This window comes from Brachyistius frenatus, unplaced genomic scaffold (genome assembly GCF_029030835.1).
Source record: "Brachyistius frenatus isolate BFR_SWC_R1_liver_20210118 unplaced genomic scaffold, ASM2903083v1 Contig_29, whole genome shotgun sequence".
In the NCBI taxonomy this organism is placed as follows: Eukaryota; Metazoa; Chordata; class Actinopteri; family Embiotocidae; genus Brachyistius; species Brachyistius frenatus.
In genome coordinates, this window is record NW_027210628.1 from 1,349,213 (window position 1) to 1,371,374 (window position 22,162).

Genomic DNA, 22,162 nt, shown 5'->3' on the forward strand with positions numbered 1-22,162 from the left:
GGTTGCAGGGCTGAAGGAGGACGGATGTGTGTGTGTGTGTGTGTGTGTGTGTGTGTGTGTGTGTGTGTGTGTGTGTGTGTGTGTGTGTGTGTGTGTGTGTGTGTGTGTGTGTGTGTGTGTAGGTTTTCTGGAGACAGAGAGAACAGATATACATGGAGATATGTGGTGCAGAGATGTAGAGATGATAAAAGTAGAAAATCAATAATTAGTAGGGATCCCTAATGCAGAATTTAAACCACTAATCAATCATTTTAATGGTCTTGTCAGCTGAATATTTTTTATTTTATTCAAATATTATCAACATTGTTTCACTTACTGTTGGGCTGTAACTGAGATGTCTGCTGCAGATACTTATTATACTGTATGTAGTATTTATGAAGCAAATGAGTGTGAATCATTTATTCTGAAGTGTAAAAGACATGAATTTATTTATTTTTTTTCTTTGATTGTTTCAACATTTTCAAATCTTTGCATTGTTAAATTCTGCTGTGTTGCCTAAAAAGAAATTTTGTTGCGCAGAGTCTGTGACATGACTTCATTTTGAATCAATGCCCGTCACTATTCTCACAGAATTCATCACTATATCATTGAAACATTTCTGGCATAACTGGTCTTGACACCAGTGGCATTATTTTGAAGCTGCTATTGGCGAAAGGTGATAATCTGATTGATTGGCATTGTGCAGCATCAGTGATCAAGGCCAGGTTAAGAAAAAAGGGGAATGAATGTAACACAAGACAGATCAAGCTCAAGGTAGAGCAAAGTGAATGTGACTAATATCTGTACAAACCAAAAGAAGGAAGGGGAATGTTTAAGTTTTGAGAGATCACCAGATCCACAGAGCTCATGAATAATGTTGCGTAGTGACTCTGACGTAAGCCCATTAGTGGAAAACACCTGCGTTTTCCCGTCTGGTTAAATTCATATGATTGTTTAATGAGCTTTTCTGACTGGTTGGCATTCAGACCTCAGATCCACCCATAAACCTATTATATCACTCTGTCACCAGTGAGCAGCAAACATCACAACCCATTGTGTGCTCTTCAGTATTGTGTGTGCGTGTGTGTGTATACCAAAATATTCATAAAATAAGAAAGAAGCCCTTTTTTCAACATTGAGAAAATGCATTTTTCAAATTCACCAGCAGCTTTTTAAATAGTTATGTTTATCTTTAAAAGTAGAAGAATATTATCACATTATAAAGGAATGTTTAAACCATAGCATTTTCAGAAAAACTTCAAAAAGAAATCATCAAATACGGAGATATCATTCAGTTCACTGGCAGGTAATTTTAAGTGCTGCACATCATTTGACAAGTAACACACAGAACATCTTTCTTTAGCAGAAACCTGTCTGTTGAATTGAAAGGTTTACTGATTGCACTGTCTGTCTGTCACTGGAGAGAAAAACACCCAAGCCACTTTTCTGTTGGCTGAAGTGGATGAAAGGTGAAAGCTGCTGCACTGAGTCCAGAGTGCTCTGGTGCAGAGGGATGCTCATGGGACAGAGCGGGACTCACTGTTAGCCTTGGACAAGGAGGTTTAAACAAATCTCTGGGGGTCCAGTAAAGTGGTCAGGGTGTAAGACGTAGATCCTGTCAGAGCGTGATGAATGGCAGGCTGAGCCGTGGACTGAAAGGCCAGTGTGAGAGTGTCCGTCCATGCAGGTGTATTTAGTAGAACAGATGGTGGAGGCCAAATTAAAAAGACTCAACGATGTAGCTTTAAAAGGTCCACATGTTTGATGATGTTAGCTTTCTCCTGCTCTCTCTCGCTTTCTTGTATTACATACAAATTCAATATGACAATAATTATAATTCCAAAATGGTTCAGTGCTGTTTTGTGAAGTTGTTTTTTTTACCCCATTCCTCTGTGGTTTCCATGGAAATAGTCTGTTTTCCTGTTGTGGAAAACAAACTTGATCCCCTTGCTGTGTCGATTTCTGAGAAACAGGACCATTATCATAAACTGTCCCACAGACGGGCTTACTGTAAGAATAGGAGGCACATTTAGCTGAAATGTACTAAAGCGGTCTTCTCTGTCTGACAGTCAGAATACTCGAGACATCAGCTGTTTCTATTGTCTGTATCGTGTGTGTGAAGACACGTTTGTTTGCGTCTGTCTTTAGTCTGTCATCACTGGTCTCAGACACCCATCAGCTGGATTTCCTCTCTCCCTTCGTGTACCAGCATCACTAGTTACAGTATTGTGTTTCCTCACAGCGGTGGTTGTTGCCATGGCGATGCTCGTTTGACAAGGCGTAAATACAGACTGGGAGAAAGCCTGAGAAGGGAGTGCCTAAGTGGTTGTTAGTGGCTTAGGAAATGGATCTTAATGAAGAAGGAGGATAAGCTCAGATTTTGTCACATTTACTGAAATTCTTTTAAGATGCCATGAAGAAAAACAAACAAATCACAACTTTGGTGCTGCACACAAGGCTTGTGCACAACATTGTTGGAAATGTGCTGGTAACTGATCATCCAGGCATCACATTTCTGCATGGTACGTGGTGTGAATTAGTCGGACAAAAATAATATTGATCTGAGGTTAATGTGGATCTGAACAATTCCTCCAAAGTCATGTGCTTTTTTAATAGATATTATGTTAACACGTGTAAAACAACACCATTATAAAGCCTTTATTTAAAAAAAGATGATTCAGTTATTTCAACTCCTGTGATGACTAAGACATACATATAATATAAAAACTAAACTAAACTTGACTTGTGTGTGAAAACGTCCACCAGGTTCTTGCACACTATAGAATGTTGATAAGTGCGTAACAAAAAATACATTTTAATTTCAGTCTGAATAATTTAAGAGGAAATTTCTCTGATGTGTAATGCAGTCCAACAACAAATGTCACTAAATAAAGTGAGACTAACAGTATATGGGTTTTCTGGTTGTCAATAGACTCCAGTATGCATGCAACTTAAGCCAAAATGATGAGCTAGTTATTCAATTATTTAATCAACAGAACTGAAACTGCAACAATTTTGTTATTCACAGGATGAAGCTTCTCTAATGTGAATGTATGTTGGGTTTTCAAACTAATCCAACGAAATGAAAACTGAATTGTAAGATGTTTACACTTAAATCAAGTCTTCTGTTTCCACTGAGCTGTTGTTTTATGTCTGCAGTACTTTCCAGGTCGTCCTGTGGTGATGAACTCATTGAGGTCTGTAAACTCCTGGCTACAGAACCAGACTGCAGATCAGATCTCCTACGAGGCGTTCAAAGAGATACTGGACAACTCGGCACAGGTAAGCCAAGACGGAGACAAACAGACAGCCATCAAATATAGCTTTGGTGGTTGAAAATTGTTTTGTGTGTCCTCCATCTTTGCTATTCATTGAATTTCAGAAGTGGCCAATAACATTCTTCATTTAGGAATTACATAAATGCAAATTGAGTAGGAGAACAGACTTTTGAAAGCCAAGGCAGGAAAGCATCTAAAAGGAGAGGAATGGAGACGAGAGAGTAGCAGACAGATAAGCAGCTGCTGGGAGAACAGAGGGCAGGTCATCACAAAATGCACCCAGACTGATGTGAGGACGTCTGTCTGAGAAGCCACGTCGTTTCACCGAGCTACAAGGTCACTCGTCAGTCAGGACACTTAATCAGTTCAAAACCACCTCGGAGGCAGCGTAGTGATGCTGGCTGTGTCAAAGAAATGTCAAAACATGAACTTGGAAATTTCTATAACATGCCTATAGGATAGCCGATAGGTCAGCTACAAAATATGTATTTCTTGAGATAAACGTCCAACTACAGATTTGAATATGTGCTTTGCCCTTGTGTCGGTGCCAGAACATGCGTCTGAGGATCTATGTGCTGTTGTCTTTGGAATGGAGCCTGCATGCCTCCAGTGTGCAGCCCCTCGCAAATTGAAACAGTCACTTACTTACATCATTAGCTTTTAGCAGGCAAATCCATGGATCAATGAATCAATGGGAAGGTATGAATAGACTCCACCTCAGAGGAAATGGACTCTGCACACACACACACACACACACACACCAAATCTTTACTATTGACATGTGAGTAACCCTGTCAATCACGCCAGTGATGGTGATGCAGTGCGGTGAGTGAAACGACTTTATGTCAGAGAAAATATGTTGTTGGATTCAACTGTGGCTTGTGGTTAGAGATCTGGATAGCTTCTGTTCATTAGTGGAGGGCTGAGCCATTAACCTGAGATTGTTTCTCATTGATCAGGAAAACTACGTGAAGCCGCTTTCATTAAGTTGAACAGGTTGGGAGGTGCTCGAGAGATGCTTTACTTTTAGAGGATCTTTGGAAATGTATTGTTAAGGATATAAAAGATGTTAAGCAAAAGCCTGGTGACACTTACATTTGACTAATTCTGGACAAGAACAATGAAAAAAACGTAAGCCAACAATATGTGTGTCTCTCTATCAATACTTTTGAAGTTCTCTACTCTGACTCCAGCTCTGAGCCCCAAGCCCATTTGTTTCAACTGAAATGTATTAAAAAATGGGTCAAGATATGATTCAATTAAAAAAAGATAAGATGTAACTGGGCATCAGAACTTTTAGCAAATGTAATTTAAACAGAATTAAATAATGCTATTTTCATCTACAGATTTGGTTGTCATCTCAACCATTGATTCCATGCACCTACTACTATTCATTGCCCAGGAGTCGTTAGTGTGTATTCAACAAGATTGTGGATAGCTGAACTAATTTTAATAACGTGGAACTTTTTATGGGATTTAGAAAATATATATATTGAGTCAGGGGGAACACCTGAACACTGTGTGGTGCAATTGAGACGCTTTTAATAGTATGAATGCGAGTGAAGTCGAACGGTTAGCTAAAAATAATGAATAAACAGACAAAGGAATATAATAAGTCTAGTAGATAAATAGAAACATCTCGCTTCTGGTATTAGTGGTACAAACCCAAACTTGACCATCCAGCCATTATCTGTACCTGCCTTATCCTGAACATGGTCACAGCTGACTTAAAGCAAAGGCCAGGTGCATCCTGGACAAGTCATCAGTCCAGGCAAAACAGACAATCACGCTCACATTCACACCTGCAGCCAATTTAGAATCACCAATTAACCTAACACAAGTGCCTCTGGACTGTGTGAGGAAGCGGGTGCACCAGGAGAAAACCAACGCAGGCACAGGGAAAACATGCAAACTCCACGCAGAAATGCCCCAGCCGACCAGCAGGCTCACACTTGACCATCAACAGGCTTTCTTAAGTCTTGTAGCCTGCTGGCTGTGCAGCAGAATGACCGCCCGTTATTTTCTTTCACATAAAAGGTTGCACCGTGCTGAGGGCAGACGTATGACGAGTGCGAGTTTGTGACATCACAAACATATGGAAGTCCAAACGGCACAGTTGTTTCGGGCCGTGTGCATTTCTCTGTGGACTGAGCATGGTGACGCTTCTTTTATATGTCCCTAAGACCCGCCTACTAATCAAAAAGAACTGGAAATCTGAATTGATAAAATATGTGGCCTTTAAATTCTTTTAGGATGAACACATTTGAAACATGGTTGGTGGTGTAGGTGCACCATGCTCATTGAGGAGGAAAAAAAGGACGAGGTAGAATAAGTTCTTGTGTTTGTCACAATAGAAGAACATGTCACCCAGGACTTATTGATGTGTTTTTGGACAACAATGCATGTTTCTTTCTTTTGATTTGTCTGTAATTTGTTTTTGTCTGTTCCGTCGCTCTCAGGTTCCAGATACTGCGTTGCCTGAAGGGCTGAGGTGGGTGGGCTGTCAGGGTTCAAAACCCCACTTCAGACGTTATCCTTGTGGGGTGTGGACTCTCTTCCATGTTCTCACTGTCCAGGCCAAAAACGCTATAGATCCAGGTACACACACACACGCACGCACGCGCGCGCACACACACGCACGCACACACACACACGCACAGACACAGAGTTTGTATTGCTGGGCCACAAAGAGTTCATGAAGATAGAGGTGTGGTGAGGATGAGGGCTTTGTGAGGCTTTGTAAACAAATTAGCCCAGGAATGTTTGGTCTGTATTTTTTTTTTTTCACATTGACCTGATTTAGCATCCTACAGAGAAAACATTGAACACACACTCAAAACCATGAATAAATCTTGATCATGTTTTGATGATGTTTATTTGAATCTCTTTGTTGTTTTGTCATTTCCTCACTGCTAGAATTGAGCCTAATTGTGACTGTGTGAAAAGGGATTATGTTAGATTAGTGGAATGTGAGTGGTTAATAAAACAGGCAGATGACCAGAGGCTGCGCTCCTGGCAGGGACGTTAATCTCCCTTCAACACACACACACACACACACACATATAGACATACATACATACACACACAGAGAGGTTAATCCCGAGGTTTACGGACCATCATGTGACCTGCAGATGGACTGGCCAAAAGGGGCGTCCATCTGGCCCCCCACAGACCACCAGCTTAAAGGGTGCACACACACATACACACATACTGCACAATCTTGAGGATAAGATAAAACTGAACTTTTTCATATTTTCGCCCTGCTTACAGTCTTAAAGGTGTGAATACAATCTGGCGCAGGCCCATCGTTATTTTCATAAACAGAACACACACACGCTCCTATACACACTCCCACCGGCTGCACGGTACATCTAAAGGTCCTGCTAAGCTGAGAACAAAAGCAAACTGCTCCAGGAAAATATGTTTGTGGACTGTTGAGGTCCTGAGACAACAGCCTGGCCACCATTCACACAGAGCGTTAACTGCGTTTAATCTCCAGATTGGGTTATCCCATTCTCATAGATTATTCATCTCAATATGGGGTTAACCCAGCTCTCCATGACTCCGGGCCCATATAACCGTGGGAATCCAGGAGGCTGTGGACACTCTCTGCCATTAGCAAGCTTTCAGGCATCAGGTTCATACTGCATTTTAATGCATAGTAATAAGCAGCTGATTGAGCTTTACATCACAGTAAATGATTGATTTCAGATTGTTGCAGTAAAGTTATGTTTTTTTGTTTGGAGTAAAAAATAACTATGTAGGGACGTTCACTATATTTAGTTGAAAGACATTTAGGGTACTACTGTAGGTTCATTGTCTAAATCAGTTTAACGGTTACAAAATCTTGCAATATTGTTTTTACTGTGATATACACAACCCATTCCTCATTTAGATCAGACTCAACCCTCACTGACCTCATGTGGTTCCCCGTCCAGATCCTCTGGAGGTTCTGAGCGCAATGAGAGACTACGTCCACAACTTCTTTGGCTGCAGACCGTGTGCCGAGCACTTCGAGAACATGGCAATGGAGAGTCTGATGGAGGTAAACACGCTGTCGTCAGCCGTCCTGTGGCTGTGGTCTAGACACAACCGTGTCAACAACAGATTGGCAGGTAATAGTCTGTAGCTACGTTTCAGAATTTAAAACGAGGTGTTTTTTCTTTTCATTATTACATTAACAACTGTCATACACTTTTGGTTTGGAGAACTTTCCCTTAAATTTGAGTGAAACAGCTGTCATAAATTTAGCTTCTATTATGTGAAATGTTTCTATCTGAAACAAATTATGTGGGCATAATCATGACATAATCAGGACATGAACTTAAATGAAATCTGTCAGATGTCGATTGCTCCAAAGTAACAATGTCCTCCAAAATCCCACCCAGAACACCTAATATGTATGTTTTAAAATTATAGAAGTAATGTTTTAATCAACATTAAGATGCTACAAATGGATGAAAAGAAAATCTGTAATGATGAGTCAATAGAAAGATTAGTCAGTCAACATTAATCTATTTTGATAATCGATTTATCATTTCAGTCATTCTTCATGAAAAAATACACAAAATGTTTTTTAGGTCCTCAAATATGAGGATTTTCTGCCTTTTTCTATTTTATGATGTTAAAATTTGTATGTTTTGGGATTTTAGTCTGTTGGTCGGACAAACACGTGAAAAAATAATGGACAATTTATAGACAAAATGGACAAAATAGATTATTAAAATGTATAATGGTTAGTGGCATGACTGAAAAGGTAAAGAGGATGTTTACTTTGTACATTAATATAAAGTAGGTCCATTTTACACACTTAGTTTAGTAATCCATTAGGACCCCCTGTCCCTCCCACTTTTCCCATCACATACTTCAGCACTAGTCTCCTCTGTCAACCCATCCAGACCAATGGGATCATAAGTTCTACCTCCCTCAGTTTTGGGGGCCAATCCAGCCTTCTCTCGTGGTCACTTAGTCCTGGTAATACAGACTAAAGGAGGGTCAGGGGAGGAAGGAAGGATCCTCCGATCAGACACCAGCTGTCACCCCGTCTTAGTCCTCCCAAGTATCATCTGCCTCACCCTTTTTCTCCTGAACCCCCTCTGCCGTCTTTCAGCCTGCTGACACCGTTACTTTGATTCTTTTCTCACACCCCACCGTAACCACACTATTGTCTCAACAGTCTTCATCAAACATCTTTTATTCATCTGTCCTGACTTGTGTCTTCGAGAAATCAAAGACTTTCGATTCAGTTCACTTTTTAAAACTCTGCCTCGTCTCCCAGTTATAACTTTTAGACGGACATACACAAAAATAAGAATCCCCAGATCTGCTTTAGCATCATGCGAATAACTTTTCCTGCAGTTCTACCTCTTGTCCCCAGTTTACTTCTCTGTCTACTGGTTTTCATCGTGCTCTGTTAGGATATCACACTTGTTCACAGCAGTCCTGAGAGTGCTAAGCAGCTCCTGAGCGTCCCTCCTCCCTGTGTGTCTGTGTTCATATGATTTTATTAGTCACAGCGCTGTCATTAACAGCCTGCTTTGTTAAATCACAGTCTTTTGTTTGTGTTTTGTCGACTGCCCCTCTTCTATCCCGGGGACAGCTTGTGTCCTGAACAGCAGGGGCCAGAAGGACACCAGTCCCTGCGTATGCCTACTCCCCAGACACTTAAACACTATCCCCACCCCCTACCCCCCTCCATCCATCCATCCGTCCATCCGTCTTCTCTCTCTTCCTCTTTCTCTCTTTCCACTCACCATCCCCTGGGACTCATATCTACCGCTTGACAAGTAATAGTGCGGCATCCTCACAGGATAGGTCCCCCAGGAGCCAGCCCACTTTGCCTACACACACACAATTCCCAAGGTATTGTGTGACAGCAGGTGGCAAACACCCTGACACAAGCCCCACACTCTTCCCCTCTTTTTCTCCCCCTCTGAGCCACACACACACACTCACACACACACATCCTCTCTGGCCTTCCAGCATGGGTCAAGTTGCCGCGTGTGGCAGGGGGAGTTACTCATGGCGGAGGGTGAGTTGGGGTCCACAGGGGATAAGAAGGGTGAATCAGAGAGAGGGAGGAGCCGAGGGTTTGGCTGTGTTTGTTGCAATGAGTGCCGGCGTCTCCCCGAGGAAAGCACGCTCCATCCCTCCACATCCACTCAACCCCTCCTCTCCCCTTTGCCTAAAGTGGAGCTCTTTAGCAGGCCTCCCCACCCCTCCTTTTCAGAAGCAGCCATGCATGAAAGAGCAGCTATTTGCAAAGCAGCCGAACAATTAATTTAGCTGGCAACAAAGAGGCCCCAGGGCCCTCGGCCTCCCTGCACTGGCTGAATTAAGACTGGTGGCAGCTCGGTCCTGTTGCTGCTTGTCAACAGCTGAGACTGATTCACATTTCTGCAGACAGAATAGCAGTGCTGCAGCAGGCCGAGCCCTCAGCTCTGTGAGCTTCCTGTGCACCACTTCTCACATTTGTGTCTTTTTTCCATGAAGTATATGTTGGTATTTCTTAAGTGGGAATGTTACAATACTAGCACTGATGCTCAAAATAATGATATTGTAGAATATTTTTGTGATGATGACATTCTTTACAATAAGATGCAATACTAAAAAACTGACAATGCAACACATTTATATGTTTTCTCTTCATTTGTTTACTTGCAGCTACTTAAAATAATTCACTATTGATTTTAATATTCAAGGCTTCACCACTGTTGTGTGTCCCTTTTTGTCATCAGAACCGTATGTCAGTAGTTGTCCTCTCCGCATAATGTCGAGCTCTCCTTGTACTCCACTGTGTTTCTGCTTCAGATGGTCACAGTTTTGTTTGGTTCCCCCCTTTTTTCCCACACTGTCTGTTTTACAAAATATAACAGTCTCTAATTAGCAAAATCTGAAACAAGCTGATCGACTACCTAATAGATCATTTTAGCCTCAGCGCAAGAAATACTGAAGTTTATTGTCCATCAGTAACACTAACTCGGTCATACAATAAAGAGTCATAATTCCTTCTTCATATATTGCTCGATTATTTAAATGAGCATGAAATGCCGGACATCAGCTGCCCTCCCCAGCAGTTCTGATGGCGCAGTACGGCGTATGGTATTGTTGATAGTCACTTCCAGAATTAGTGCTGAGGAAGCTTGTTTGACGTGCTGAACAATACATATTTATATACCTGATGAATATGTATGCCCGCCGGTGATGACATCTCAGTGACAGGCCATTGTGGCAATTTCAATATGGCTGGTATGGCTAAAGTCACCCTGGCTGAAAACGTGGCAAGCTGATTAGAATAAGGCAGGAGATGGGAGGCGTGTGTGTGTGTGTGTGTGTGTGTGTGTGTGTGTGTGTGTGTGTGTGTGTGTGTGTGTGTGTGTGTGTGTGTGTGTGTGTGTGTGTGTGTGTTCGTTCGCACTTTCCCCTGCTGAAATATATAAAAGCTCCCACACACACACCCACAGGCAGCCGCCCATCCAGGACACAGTAAAATTGATGTATCCTTTATGTAAAGTACTGTATGCAGAGTACAAACACACACATGCATATGACTGAGATTAATCTTGAGCGGTGGAGAGAGAAGAAGTGTGTGTGTGGGGAGGGGAGGGGGGAGGGGTGGAGGTGGTGGAGCATGTAAATTGACAGTGCTGTAAAGTGACATACCTGCTGCTGCTCTGCTTTTTCTCTTTTTTTACACACACACACACACACACACACACACACACACACACACACACACACACACACACACACACACACACACACACACACACACACACACACACACACACACACACATAGACACACAATGGCCTGTTGAGGACAACAAGCAATTTATTACTGGATGCTGCCCTGTGTGTGTGTGTGTGTGTGTGTGTGTGTGTGTGTGTGTGTGTGTGTGTGTGTGTGTGTGTGTGTGTGTGTGTGTGTGTGTGTGTGTGTGTGTGTCCTTGTGGACATTTGTGCATTGTGTGTCCGTCTAAGCTTGTGTTTGAGCCTGTACATGTTTTGTTTGTGCACATTTTCTTCTGCCAGTCTGTTTGCAGGGGTGGGTGTGAGTGATGAAGGGTGTTAGTGGGCAGCGGCTACATAAAAGAAAACATGTTAAAGGAAAAAGTTTCTAATTCATTAGAAGGGCAGCTCCCCTCTGAGGCTTCTGCTGCTCTCATGTTCAATTTGGAGATTGGACTTTGCTTTCAAAGGGGTGTAAAGGGACGAGACAGGTGGTTCAGAGCACCAAGGTCTGCCGCCTGAAAACAGGGTTGTGTGTGTGTGTGTGTGTGTGTGTGTGTGTGTGTGTGTGTGTGTGTGTGTGTGTGTGTGTGTGTGTGTGTGTGTGTGTGTGTGTGTGTGTGTGTGTGTGTGTGGAAGCTGTCTACTTTGGCCACATCTATTATCTCACCATCCCTCCCACTGGGACATCCCAGAGGCCCATTGATCATGGTTAGACCCTGTCATATGAACACGCACACATGCACACACACCAAAATATCAATCCATAGATTACATGCACACAAACAAAGACAGATGATTTACATATACACACTTAAAACACGTACGTACACATATGCATATAGGCACTTAGTTTTTACGAGCACTGTGACAAGATCAAATGGGTTCAACACAGATTGCATCCAGTCCTCAAAGCACTTACATCCTCCAGTCAATCCACCAACATGAAGAAGAGAAACAACAGTAGATTGGAAGCTTCGGCTGTGCTTCTGAGCTTTTATATTTTCTCCTATTGTCAGTGATACTTTCTTATTATTATTCTTACTGGTAAAATTATAAAATACCTGCAAAAGACATTTTAATATTGCTGCGATGTGGAATCTCTATGCTAGCTGTAGATGGGAATGGGATAACTATATACTGTGTATTTGTGAGGATTAATGAATAGAAAACACAAAGATATCTTGAGTTTATCATTTTTAACATTCTGCAAAGTAACTTTAATGGAGTGAACGCACAGTATTTTCCTTAGTATTACAAATGGAAATAATGACACTACTGCAATAATAAACCTGTACTAAACCTCTCTGTGCAAAGAGCAGTGAAATATTGAGACATATATAAAAAGAGCATAAGCCAACTCTGTGGCTCTTATAATACAGGATTTTTAATTTTCAACTAACCATCAACCTTTTTATTGTCACAATTCATCCTTTTCCCCCAGGACTTAAGTGCTTAAAGTTCTGCAACATGATAACCTTGTTTCTGTGTTTGCCTCTTTCCAGGTGCTTTGAGTGAAGACCCCCACTTCCCAAAGATCCAGTGGCCTTCACCAGAAATGTGCCCGGCCTGCCACACGACGAAGGACAACGGGGATCACAGGTGGAGCCAGGAGCAGGTTCTCCCCTTCCTCCTGTCCTACTTCTCCTCCAGCAGCATCCTCACAGGTACAGTTTGATGTATCTTTTCTGACAACCTTGTATCCTTTAAATTCAAGAATCTCAATGAATCATACCAAACTTAACGCACACAAACTGCAGTCATCATGAAATCCTGTTCAAACATATTTCTGTTGGACATTCTTTTAAACTCAGTTGTTACTCAGTTAAACAATTATAACACCAGATGATGTGTTGTTCAGGTATCCAGATGACAGTAAGTCAAAACAACAACGCAGATACTTGAAAATATTACAAATGTGTAAAATGTATATTCTCTTCCGTTTTAAACTGTAATGTATTACATTTTTTGAAGCCAAATATCCTCAGATTTAGAGAATCTATTTTGTAAATCATTGATGTATTATGGATAGTTTTCTTCCAATATGTGAGTATTTTGTTTTGCTGTGATGAGTGAAGAGCAAAGAAGCCTGTCTGAGCAGACCCTTACAGAAAAAACACGAGCTTCCATGTTTTCCACATGTGATCACATGTATGACACATGTTTACCGCAGGTTGCAACAAATGATAACATGGGGAAAATATGTGGAAAAGTTTTCACATGGGCTTCACACATTACACCATGATAAAGTTACAAAATCACGTTATTGGTCACATGAATTGCACGTGCAGAAACTCGTGTTTTCACGTGTTTTTTCTGTAAGGGGGAAGTGAGGTTAACCGTTGATTCACAGAATCTGAGGATATTTGTTAGAGCATCTAGTTCACGATTGTAGGTTTTGATTTTAAATAATGCACGTTTCTGTCCTTTCTTTCCCTGTCAGACTACCTCGAGAATGAAAGACAGATCCTGGAAAATCAGAGGCAGAAACATGCCAGTCAGCAGTTAGCTTTAGCAGCTCAGAAACGTATAGAGAGGAGAGCCAGGGAGGCCTTGGACTCCACAAGGCATCCACCATCACAGCCTACTGTGAAAGAAGGTGAAGAGGAGGAGGAGGAGGAGGAGGAGGAAGAAGAGGGGCCACAGGATGAAGCTGTGGCAGATGAAGAGGAGGAAGGAGGTGAGGGAGCACCAGCAGCAGCAGGTGAGTCGTCTGAGCCAACAACCTGGGCCAAATCTGACATGGAGGTGAGCCAGGGCCGGCGGCAGGCCCGCAGGAAGCCGAGCATTGTGGGAATGAGGATGCGGGAGCTGCAGGAGGATATCGTGGACCTGGACTCCTTTGTAAACCAGCACTACAAGGCCAAGGCGCTGCGGCTGGCTGCGTCCAGCCGGGTTAAACAACGCACCCTGCAGAGGGAGGAGGAGCAGGAGGACAGGCCCGTGTTCGGGCTCGGCATTGAACTGGACGCGGGGCTCGGGATGGTAGCCCTGCAGCCAATGGAAGCAGACTTTGAGCTGGACGTGGGACAGCAGAGGAAGCGGCTGCAGAAGCGAGAGCTGACCGGTCAGTACTTTGACGGGGAGGCTGAGTTGAACCACAAGGGACGCTGGTTGTCTGTGTTGAGCATCTCAAAACTGGACATCAGTCTGTGTGTGATTCTTTACTTCCTGTCCTCGATGTGTCTTCTAGCCATGTACCTTTTCTTCAAAACCCGCCTCAGACTACGACGGGCTAAAATTGCCTCACTCTGAGCCAAAACGCTGGCAAATATCACCTGAGTCACAGCAATGATTAACATTCATTAGGTCCATATCGGGTAAGTTTGGAGGTACTGTAAAGGAATGTGTCCAGATTAGCACCCTCTTAGGCAGTCCACTTAACTGTTACCCACAGCCGTAAATGTGTTGAGTCTCACTGGAGAGGAGGAGAAGGGAACATCAGCAGATTGCTTTTAAAATCTTTTAAAAATTAGGGCAGTTAAGTAACCTGATGTCTTATCGTCCTCCAGATCTTATATAGTGGTTATATAGATGTATATTTCCATTTATTTCTGCTTGAGGGTTTGTGCCTCAATTAAAGATAATAAGTCATACTTATTTTACCACTCATGAAGGATGACATTAGACCCACTTTGAGCTGTAAAGATTTGTTTTAATTTGTTTGAAGTGAATGCAACTAATGTGATTTTGTTGTTGCTTTACTGTAAAGTTATGGTCTGTTATATAATGGTTTTCTGTCTGATTTGGGTTTTTAATATCCTATAGTTGGGAGAAGACTCTTACATTATTTCCCTATGTAATTTTTTTTTTTTTAATTTCAATCACAATTTTTATATATTTCCATGTAAAAATATTTCAATTATTTGAGTATTTGGATGACTAAACAGTTCTGCTGTATCTTAAATTACAGTTAAACTGTTTGCTTCTCCATCTTATCTCTGTTTATGTTTGTGAAGTGTCTCATTTAAAAATCCGATGGGAAACGGTCCCTTAACAATGTCTTGTAGAAAAGAAATGATGGTTGTCGTTGAATACTGTGACTGGACCAGCAGGTTGTTCACCAGAGACGAGCAGATGGGCCATTGAAGTTGGTCTATATTTCACTGAGCTTTACATAATGTCTTTCAATATTACATCACACTGCTGAGTCCACATAATAGCTACTCTGGTTGTTGATGAAGTGTTGTGGAGCGACAGATATGTTCACACTGGACGAGGTTTTAGAATAAGCAGGAATTGTTTTTGGCCACGATGAAGAGCGTCTGCTGGTCATCTCAAAAACCCTGTGATTGATTCTGTCGGAATCAATAAAATTATTTTTGATAAGGATTTCTTTGGTCTATTTTCTTTTTTTATATATATTTCCGTCAGTCGGTAAAAAGTATGGTTTGACATGTTGGGCCACATGAAACATATTTTTATCCTAAAAGTGGTCAATTTAAACCTTAAACCCATCTGTGTTGTCTCGGACATCAAAATATGTTTACAGCCCCTCGCAGGTTTTAGATTTTTTTTCATAGCAGGTTTGGGAATAACAACTTCCTGTTTGTTTTTTGTTTTGACCAAGACTACAGGACATGAGGCAAGGAGGAGAGGGGTGTTACATGCAGAAATGGGGGGTTAAACCATCCAAGGTTGAAGGAAAAAGCCTGTTGCCATCTGCTGTGCAGCGCAAGCTAAATCCTAACAATTTCATTGGGATTATAGCAAGTGAGTAATCCAGCTTTCCTTTAGGACTAGAGAGGAGAGATTACCCTTGAGGATTAGCTCCCCGCAGATAATAAACTTTATTAAAACGCAATCGGCTTTCATAGGGGCTTCTTCCATCCTCACACACACTTGGAGGTGGGCTCTGCTGGGGGCGGGCGGCAGTGGACCCTCAGGGTTGGGAAGAGGGGGTCGGATGAGGTGGATGAAAGAGGGAGCAGTGTGTGTGTGTGTGTGTGTGTGTGTGAGAGAGAGAGAGATAAATGGACGGATGGACAGGTGGAGGACGAGGGTTTGATGTCCAGATTACAACAAGCCAATCTGAAGGACAACTGATGCGTGATCTTGAGCTTTGTGTTTTTGGGAGCATGGGCTTGAATTCCCTTGACTCCTTCCTTTACCTCTACCCCCAACCCCTCCTCCGACCTATCACGCACAAAAACACACACATGGACATCATCCCAAACCCCACTCCATCTCTTTATCCAAACCCCGTGTTCAGCCTCTGCAGTGACAGGTTTCGATGGTGAAATAGTTGAGTTAAGGCACTCGATTACACACATACACACACACACACACACACAAACAATAGGCTGATTAATAGCCCTACATTAAAGCAGAGGAGCATCAAGGCTGAGCAACTGCGGTCATGTAACTTAATCAAACTCGCTCATACTTTGAATTAGAGGCTCAATGACACACGATGATCGGCAGAATAGATTGAGAAAAGGACAGTTTGTCACAGGAAACATTGTCAAATATATCATCCGACAAATTTTAATATCAGGTCGAGCTGTGTTAATTTCATTGGGAAGGTGTCATATATAGGACGACTTTAGCTCCTTTTGTATATGGAATGCTTGTAAATATTCATTAATTATTTTTGTTTCAAATCAATACTTGTGTTTTGATTTAAGCACTTTCTTCTCACACATCTGATCTGTTAATCTGTTTAAATGTTAACCTGAGTTTGTTATAGGATTGGAGTCGGCGATGCTTTGTGCTGCTTACGCCACAGAAGCCCTTTAACAGGTGTCTTGAGCCTCAGTGAGCCGCAAGTGTTCTGGTTCAGACTGATGATGGTTAATGAGGAAGTTGGCAGCGATCTAACATCTGCCTGCAGCTTTGCCAAGGCCGAGGTGAGCGGTTCATGCTGAGGACAGAGGCTCCTGATCTAAATCAGGACACGTTCACAGCTGTTTGGACTCTTTACATGAATTCAGAAGCACAAACTGTTTTATCAAGTTTACATGCAGAAGGAAATCAATCTGAGACCATGGGAGGTTTAAGAGACTTGTTAGAAAGTTATCAATAAAACATGAGACATTTAGATGTGCATGTTGGACCACTGCTTTGATGTCACAATTTATGTAGAGGTAGTTATACATAACGCTAAACATACCCCAGACAGGTAGCATTACAGAGCTTGGTAAACAGTAAACTATGAAAAACTCACATATTAACAATTACCAAATAACTATAAGAAAAGTAGACCAACAAGGACATCTGGGAGAGCAAGTAAATGTATTTGTCAAATTGTTGGACTTTTGTTTCAAACTCTAAAGTTCCGTTTTTTAACTTGCATGGACGGGTAGTCCTTAAAGGGCTTGAAAAAGCAACTGGACAAACTCCATATGATTGTAAAAAGAGCTAATAACTGGACCTTCAGGTGAGATTGTTTTGTCATAGCTTAGCTTTGCCATCATACCTGACTTGAATGGCTTTGATACGAAACAGTGCCTATCCAGGTTATCACTCCTCTAAATACAACATGAGCCATTCGCAGCACTCAGTGTGGTCTGATTACTTTCTTCCAAACTTTTCTGTGTGTGTGTGCACTGTCAGAAACTAATGCTGCGCACTGAGATACTGTTGTGTTATGAGACCACAGACTGAAGGGTAAAAACCTCACCTTGCTGCCCTGTTCTTGTCTTCCATAAATTAGACAATGCAGGGTTTTATAGTCACTCCTCTCCTGTATGCTTTCTGCCTCAATGTTTATTACCCCTTCGGTATTGATATTAAAATGCAGGAGGGGCTTGATGCATTTTTCTGTCATCTCTCTTTCTGACTTTAATAATACTATAAAGCTTCCTGCTGTGGACAGAGGGAGAAAGGAGGGAGGGAGGGGGGGTGAATAAATTATGAAAAAGAGGTTAATATATGGTATTGGTATATATCACATCCAAACTAAGCCAGATCCCCTTTCGGGTTTTAAACATGGAGCCTTTTAAAGGCAGGAGTCAAGTAGGGTCAGATCCATCTCATTTTACTGCTGCAGTCCCTCCCCTTTTCATCTGCTGATCTCCCAAACATCTTGTCTCATCGTCACTGAGTTCAGCTGCTGCTGGGAGAGAACAGGAGATGACTGTCAGTATACAGTGCAGCCAGTGTTCAACTAAACAAAACTGTGAGATACACTGTGATATGGTGACTTTCTTCATTAGTGTCCATCTGATCCTGAATCTTTCTGGTTGTATGGCCCTCCTGTGTGTTTGTGTGCATACTCTATAGCACAAATATGGCACAACTTGACTTTATCAATTAATTTACTTAATTTTAATACCAACTGGAAGTTCTTGTAGTTCTGACACAAGCACAGTAAAAATAGTCCCTTATAATATATAATTTGGCATAAATAAAAATTACAAGTTGTTTGGCCTTGAATTATAAGCTCAGTGAGCTCATTCATAAGTTACTTGAACACAAATTAAAGTAAATTAAATTAAAGATATTAAATTAAATCAGTAAAATATATTTTAGTTTAATACCTTGAAATGTCAATGTTTTTTCAACTTTTTTTTTTTTTTTCTTCACAGTTTGACCATGAGGAGGAGCACCATGAATCAATAACCTCCTACTATAGATTGCATTTAGGCCTTGATGATAAACACAACTGCACTTTTTGAATTTCAGAACAAACATTTACCTCTGCTGCCCTGGACTTTCTTTCCGAAAAACAAATTATCTTGGCCCCATTTTAAGTCTTTTCAATGGGACCTGGATCGTCTCAGCCTTTGTATAGATGCTTTTGGGAAAGTGACCCCCCTCCCTCCCCCCTCCAGAGTTACAGAGTTAGCATATAGCTTACAGGAAGTGCTTGGCTAATGAAGCTGGAGAGGCTCCAACACTTGACAGCCATATTGCTTTAATTTACTCGGCTGCTGTCACTGAGCACCCTGGGAAGACTCACCCCTGGCTTTTCGATGGAAACCTTGTGTTTATTAAATTGGTTTTTAATAAGTTTTTATTTATGTTATTTGTTATCTGTCATCAAGCCTGTGATTTAAAACCCCATCTTAAATATAAATAATATAATAATATAAATATTATTTAATCTATTAGCAATAAGGTTTGTCAAGAACTATGATGACTCTAAGTTTAATTGAGATGTATATAAGTAGACCCCAGTCCATGTCTGGCCCCTATATTAGAAACACAACAACAATGTTGTACCTTAGTTAAGTCTTCTGAAAAGTGTGGGAATTCACTCTGATTCTGCAAACCTTTGGTATTTTTTTTTAATGTTTTCCTTAAGGAAACTGTCTGACCCTCAACTGAAGAGCACCAACAAAAATAATCATCAGAAACCTCACTAAAAATCATGAACAACGGTCGTGTAGAAGAGCTGCATGTTGTTCACAAATGCTTTACTGTGTATTAGAACCAGTGGGTGCTTTGATTAATCTTGTCTGCATTTAGTTTTCTCTTATGAGTTGATTATACTATAGTGACTGTTGATGGTTAAATGTGTGTGTGGTATATGTGGTCTGCTGTTGGTCATTGTTTTGGGGTTTTCAGGCTTTCATTCATCCATTCATCAGTCATTCATTTCCTCTCCAGACTTATGAGATCACGTTGGGCAGCAATCAGACAGGGAAGGTGGCAGTGGATCACAGGACTCTGAATTAAACTGGATAATGTACCTGAATAATGTCTCTGCTGCTCAGAAGAGATTTCCAGGAGTGCACATCTTTATTTTGACATAAACATCAGGATGATTAGAGACTTTAAGGTGTCTACCAAAATGTATAGTTTTCTTGCAGCTTTAAGTGGCTACTTTGTAATAATAATAATAATAATGATGATGATGATGATAAGATTTTTACACCTACGTGTTTCTGTCTGAGAGATCTGAGTCAACAAAAACACGTTTATCAGTTTATTTGTGAAGTGTAACGGCAGTCTTTCATCGGGCAGGCTCGGCTCAACTGTACTTCTTGTTATTCGAGTCAAATGAGCCTATTACCGCCTCGTCTTAGCAGCTCGACGGGCTCAGGTTCAATCAGGGAATTGGAAAATATAATTTCTGACGGGAATAGATTTCGTTTGTTCAACCAATCTCTTCTACTAATTACCCAAATGGACAGGAGCTGTCAGGAGACAATAACTATTCCCTAATAGAATTTGCCCCCCAAGTGCAATTTAATTTTCTCCTCCGTGCTCTCTCCTAAGGTTTCCCCCCTCGCGTTTTCTGCCTCTCTCCCTCTCTCTGTTCCTCTGCTGCTTTCGGACCAAATGCTGAGGGACACCGTGCCATTGCTACCTAATGTTGTTTCTGTCAGTGGGTGCCGGAGAAAAGTGTGGACCGACTGCTGCTGCTGCTCTGCGAGTTCCGGTTCGTCCTGCTGAAACAAGCCTCAGCCGTATGGAGAAGAATTGGAGGAGGAGAAGGAGGAGGAGGGAGAGGAGTGGAGACGGAGAGCCTCAGATTCACCGGCGAGCTGCCGTCATTAGGTAGGTCTGCACGATGCACTGGGCACCAACTCACCTTCGGAGGGAAATTACAAAGCTCACAAATATGCATCTTGTAGGAAGTCATTGGGACATAATGCATTTTGTTTATATCACATCCTTAGTAGTGATTTTAACTACTGTTGTTCAAACATTTGCGTGCGCACAAATTAAATGTATGGTTGCTTTTGTTTTTGTGTTCGGATGATATTTAATTTGTTTGGATGGACGTTTAAAAAAATGGAAATGAAGTGCAAAAGATTAATACATAAACTTTGTATTTACACATAAAAATAATACATTCGGTTATCTGTTTGGGCTGATATATGATAAACCAGGCCTGTTATACAGTTTTGACGCGCACTTTCCCACCTGCATTACTCCATTAAACCATCCTGTGTAGGATGGATGTATTTCTGTATCTCTGACTCACTGCTCGGGAAGATGGATCTGTGAATCGCAGATGTCAATGAACTCGTCCACTGAAATATTAGATCTAATTAGAGGTGGCTGGGTCAGCGGCGGTGGCAAAGGAGTCGCCCTCTGCTTGAGTTATTGCCCGAGAGCTGCTTCCTCTGCAGATTATTTTATTTCCTTCAAAAATCTGTCATTTCAGAACATGCATTATTATGATTATTGGATATTTCTCTCTTTTCTCTTTATTGTGCTGAAGTGCATTGTTTAAGAAATCGAAAAATTATTTGACTATTGGCTTAACAAACGGTTGAATTTCTATTAGATAGTATTACATATATATATATATACATTAAAATAAAAACTGTCTATCACTTTAGCCTTCAATTGTGTCATTGTGTGCTGCATAAATATGTTTTTTTTTTTTTTAAATACCAAACTAATAGATCCAGATGTGGATTATTTTTCAAATCATCCTGTAATAGCCACGTTTGTTTCTTGGTCATCTCATTTTAAAAGATCAAAAAAACATCACTCATTGTCCCACTAAACCAAATGTGCGGGCGCTCACATCTTTTCTCTTTCTGCATTTTACATCCGTCAATTATTCTAATTGTGTTGCCCTTTGCTGACAGGTTAAGAGCATTTTTATCTGCATTGTTTTCCAGGCAGCTAAAGGGCCTCGATACCAACAATCAGAGTAATTGAATAGTCGAATAAATTGAATGATCTTGAGGGGAAAAGTGTATAATGAAAATAAAGTAAGACCATATGATTCCCTCGCCACACATGCACACCATGGATGGATGGATGGATGGATGGATGGATGGATGGATGGATAGCGGGACACCTGGTCTGAAGCCTGCATCTTTGAATTGTTTGGATAAAATTCCTGTAATATCCCAGCCTGCTTTTTTTTTAATCAGCTTGATGTGCATTTTCATTTTACTAAATTACACTTGAAACGTTAAGCACGAATGGGATTGTGGGTCGCAACAGTGAGCTATATAAGGCGACAAAAGAATGAAAAGACCTCAGTTGGAAGAAGGCTGTAGAGGGTATACGGTAAGATATACGAGGAGAAATCAGCAATGTGGCAGAGACATTTTTTGATATTAGGACACACTGAAAATGTTATTTAGGGTATTTTACCAAAGCAGAAAATCGGAATTTTAAAAAGGACCCTAATTATTATTATTATTATTGTTATTTTTGCACAATATTTGACTGCTAAATAAAATAAATGAATAAATAAATAGATTTATTTTTTTTCCAGATATTTTCTGTCTTCCCAGAATATAAGTTTGTGTGTTTAG

The 22,162-nt window shown here is 41.2% G+C and overlaps 1 protein-coding gene across 1 annotated transcript in view; it reads left to right on the forward strand.

Moving 5' to 3' along the window:
• The window catches only part of qsox1 (quiescin Q6 sulfhydryl oxidase 1), a 28,010-nt gene extending 12,690 nt beyond the window's left edge, over positions 1-15,320 (forward strand). Inside the window, exons 9-13 of the mRNA XM_069699056.1 lie at positions 3,139-3,261; positions 5,717-5,855; positions 7,196-7,372; positions 12,494-12,655; positions 13,432-15,320. Of these exons, the coding sequence (XP_069555157.1) occupies positions 3,139-3,261; positions 5,717-5,855; positions 7,196-7,372; positions 12,494-12,655; positions 13,432-14,243 (1,413 nt within the window). The 3' untranslated portion in view covers positions 14,244-15,320. The remainder of the gene's footprint in view (positions 1-3,138; positions 3,262-5,716; positions 5,856-7,195; positions 7,373-12,493; positions 12,656-13,431) is intronic.
• Positions 15,321-22,162: the final 6,842 nt, after the last annotated feature.